At 37.5% G+C, this 3439-nt stretch overlaps 1 protein-coding gene across 1 annotated transcript in view; it reads left to right on the forward strand.

Annotated features, from left to right (window-relative positions):
- Window positions 1-737, forward strand: part of LOC105270108 (uncharacterized) — a 3285-nt gene extending 2548 nt beyond the window's left edge. Inside the window, exon 4 of the mRNA XM_011310818.1 lies at window positions 568-737. Coding sequence (XP_011309120.1) covers window positions 568-703 — 136 coding nt within the window. The 3' untranslated portion in view covers window positions 704-737. The remainder of the gene's footprint in view (window positions 1-567) is intronic.
- The last annotated feature ends 2702 nt before the right edge of the window (window positions 738-3439 follow it).

Here is a 3439-nt window from a genome sequence, read left to right on the forward strand (position 1 = left end):
AAATGGTAAAAACACTCGAAACGAAAAAAACCGATTTTTCGTTTTCATTTTTGGTGCTATTCACCGGTTGATGACCGATTCGACCAATCAAGGCAAACCGTTGAAAAATTGCACTATTCATTTAAAAAATAATCCAAATAGTGAAAAAATAGTCAATTCACGAATTTCCACTAGAAAATCTGAGTGACACTTACGTCATATTCCGTTCAAATTGTGTGAACGGAAATTTTTGCTGAGCGTTGTGAAATTTTTGTTATTACCCTCCGAAATTACTATCTGTTACGGAAATTTTTTCAACCATAAATTTCTCTTCGTGTATGCAACGGAAATATTCTGTGGAATATTACTCGATAATGACTGAAGAATTCCTTGCATATGAAGTTGTATCTTTTTATTCGAAAAATCGATTCGATATCGCGATATCGATATTATCGAAATGTTAATTAGAAAGACTTCTATTTGATTTAAGTCAGCCATTTCTCTGGGGGAAACTTCATGAGCCCCTTGATTAGCCAGAATTTGATCGGCAAAAATAATCAATAAAATTTTTTGCTCATTGCATTGCAGATATTCTAGTTATCAGCAGTACGAACCTGCGCAACGAGTACAGCCGGAGGTGCAATACCCGCAGTACAAGAGGTACAACCAACCGAGCAACATCGACACCTCGTCTTACACCGTTCAATATCGAAAAAAGAAATGATTCCCCTTCCCTCTCCCTAAAAAACCTGTAAATAGTACAATCTACCCCTCTCCAGTGACTAATTAATGATTGACCCGAATGAAATTAATAAAAGTCCCAGAAATTGATTTGTGTGTAATAAAATGGATTTCAACGCCTCGAATCCTGTTCTATTTTCCAGACGGAAGTCTTTCTCACTGTTGAATAATAATCGGCTAGAATAACTGGATCGCCATTTTCCAATTTTTTTTTAATCACCAACTCTCGAATGAAGGCGAGTGCGCGACCTTGTCGCTCTATTTATTCCGCCGGTTGTGCGTTTGTTGAAAGAAATCGAGAGCTGTTACCTGCGTGTCAAGAAAGAGTGAAAGACGCCAGTAGGCCACACCCTGGAATTTCATCTTACGTGTACTTCCTTTAATAGACAGACCAACGGGCTGATTAGTTGGATAATCGGGGAGGTTACTATTTGAAAAATATCCAAGGCTAGGTTGGGTCTTCCCACGCGTACCTGAAGAGGAAAAAAAATGGTGGAATTGTTTGGTGGTTGCATCAGGTTCGGAAGAACGGGGGGACATACAGGAAATAGTCCACTTGAATTTTTAAATGGGTCTATGAAGTGAACAAATTCATAAGGCCCTGTTTGAGATATTTCCATTTATTTTTCGCTCAGGATTTATCAAACAACTTTTTTGCCGCAATTTAGTCATTTTTTTTACTTCGATTGGCAAAAATTTTCCACTTGGTTACAGAAAATAATAAAAAATCGGAGATTCCTTATGATTAAAATATTTATTAGGAGTTGAAATTATTCGGCAAAGACACAATATTTAATCCACAATTATTCCAGAACTTATGAAAAAATTAATCAATTTAACTGAGATCAGCTGATGGACACTTAACCGATTCGTCGGGTTCTTGAACTTATAATTCATTAAATTCCCGACGAATGAGTGAACATTGTAGAACGTTCGGTCAAGGTATCTCCCAAGTTTTGTTTGAAACGCTTCCCTGAGCCGCTGGCATTCAGGAAATCAGATTTACGTCATAATTCGATTCATATTCCATCTAATTTGAAATTACAATGTAAAACTGCAGTTGAGTACAAGACTGAAAGCACGAGGAATAATAACGCAACGGCTTTTCACTTTTAGTTTTACATGCGCTCTAAGGTACGAGCATGTTCACGCATTTTATCCTTGCAATGGCCAATTATAAATCATGCTAACGATACATGAGTACGATGTACATGGATCTTGGTTCGAGTGTTGTATTTCCTGGGATAGTCTTCGTGAAGTCATCGGGAGATGTGAACATGGGGTAACGAGAAATTTTACTTGAGAGAAATATATATTTTTCAGAACATTATTTTTTCAATTAGGTCTTTCCAAGTGATTGCAAAATTAATAAGCCGTCCAACGTATAACTTTATTAATTTATTTTTATCCTTATTTCTGGAGGAATTCGTCCAGGAGATTTTTTATCAGGGGATTTTGTCTGGGAGATTTTAGTTTCGGGGAATAACTCCTAGAACCGGAACTGATGTTGGGTCATTTGGCTCTAGGAAAGCACCACACCTTGAATATCGAATGCCTACGGTGCAACGCGTAATCGTGATGTTTACGACAACGCGTGTCAGATGATATTGAAGGAGTGATAATCAAAGAAAATGTGAAGGAGATCGCGAGGGATTAATCGATTGGAAATGTGTCAGGCTGATCTGCAGTCGAGGGAAAAATCGTCTGGGCTAAGAGGATCTGATAATGGGATCGCATTGCGGAAGTAATTGATCGGCTGATCGATTGTTCAAATTCATCATCGTGTTGAAATAATAATTTTTTTAAGTTATTGAAGGTCTTTTTTTATCAATTCATCAATTATCTTCAGGTATATACCTTTAGGAACCAGTTTTTATGACGAGACAATTACGAAATCTTTTTCGCGGCTAATTAGGGGAGCCTTGGGCGATATGGACACGCCGAGAAATTGTAAAATTTCGGAATATGGAATATTGGAAATTGGAAATTTCAAAAATGTCTTTCAAACGGACGTCTCGAAAATTGTAAAAAAATGAAAAATCAGAATCTTTGAAAAATTAGGTAAAATCATTGATTTCGTATTTTCTAAAATTTCAGTCTGTAATTCCCACGAAAATAAATAAATTCTGATGATTAAACGATTTTTTTAACCAACAGATTAAGAAACGAATTCCGATGAAAAATATTCGACTAACATTCACTAAATGGCCGGCGGCTCCTCGAGTATCAATGAATCAAAGATGAGTACGTTCAATTTTAATTGACGAAACGGTTCTTCCTGAAGAAAACCACCCAATTACCATAGTCTTGGCGTTGAAAAGGAAAAAAAAAATCCTCCCCTCGGTAGCAGACACAGTATTACCTGTTGCCTGTAGCATCAAAGGTACCTCCGTAAATTACATAAATCCCACCAGAGAAAGTAGCGTAACGAGGCGTCTAGATCGTTAGAGAAGCCCATGGATACCAATGCCGGCTTTGTGCTATGTTGATACACTTATTGAACGTATAAGTGCCCTGCAAACAGTAACAAAGTAAATGTCATGGCTGATGGCAGGAATTGAGAAGTTTATAAAACGTGAAAGGACGCCCGGATCGTTTGATCTATACCTGTGTCCTCTGCACGTGGTTTTCATTTATGGATTGGCCATCGGCTCAAGTTCCTCCGGCAAGGATTACATCAAGTACCGGAGATTCAATGCGTAAATTAAGGATTTTTCCA

The sequence above is a fragment of the Fopius arisanus genome, unplaced genomic scaffold, assembly GCF_000806365.1.
Source record: "Fopius arisanus strain USDA-PBARC FA_bdor unplaced genomic scaffold, ASM80636v1 scaffold00078, whole genome shotgun sequence".
Classification (NCBI taxonomy): Eukaryota; Metazoa; Arthropoda; class Insecta; order Hymenoptera; family Braconidae; genus Fopius; species Fopius arisanus.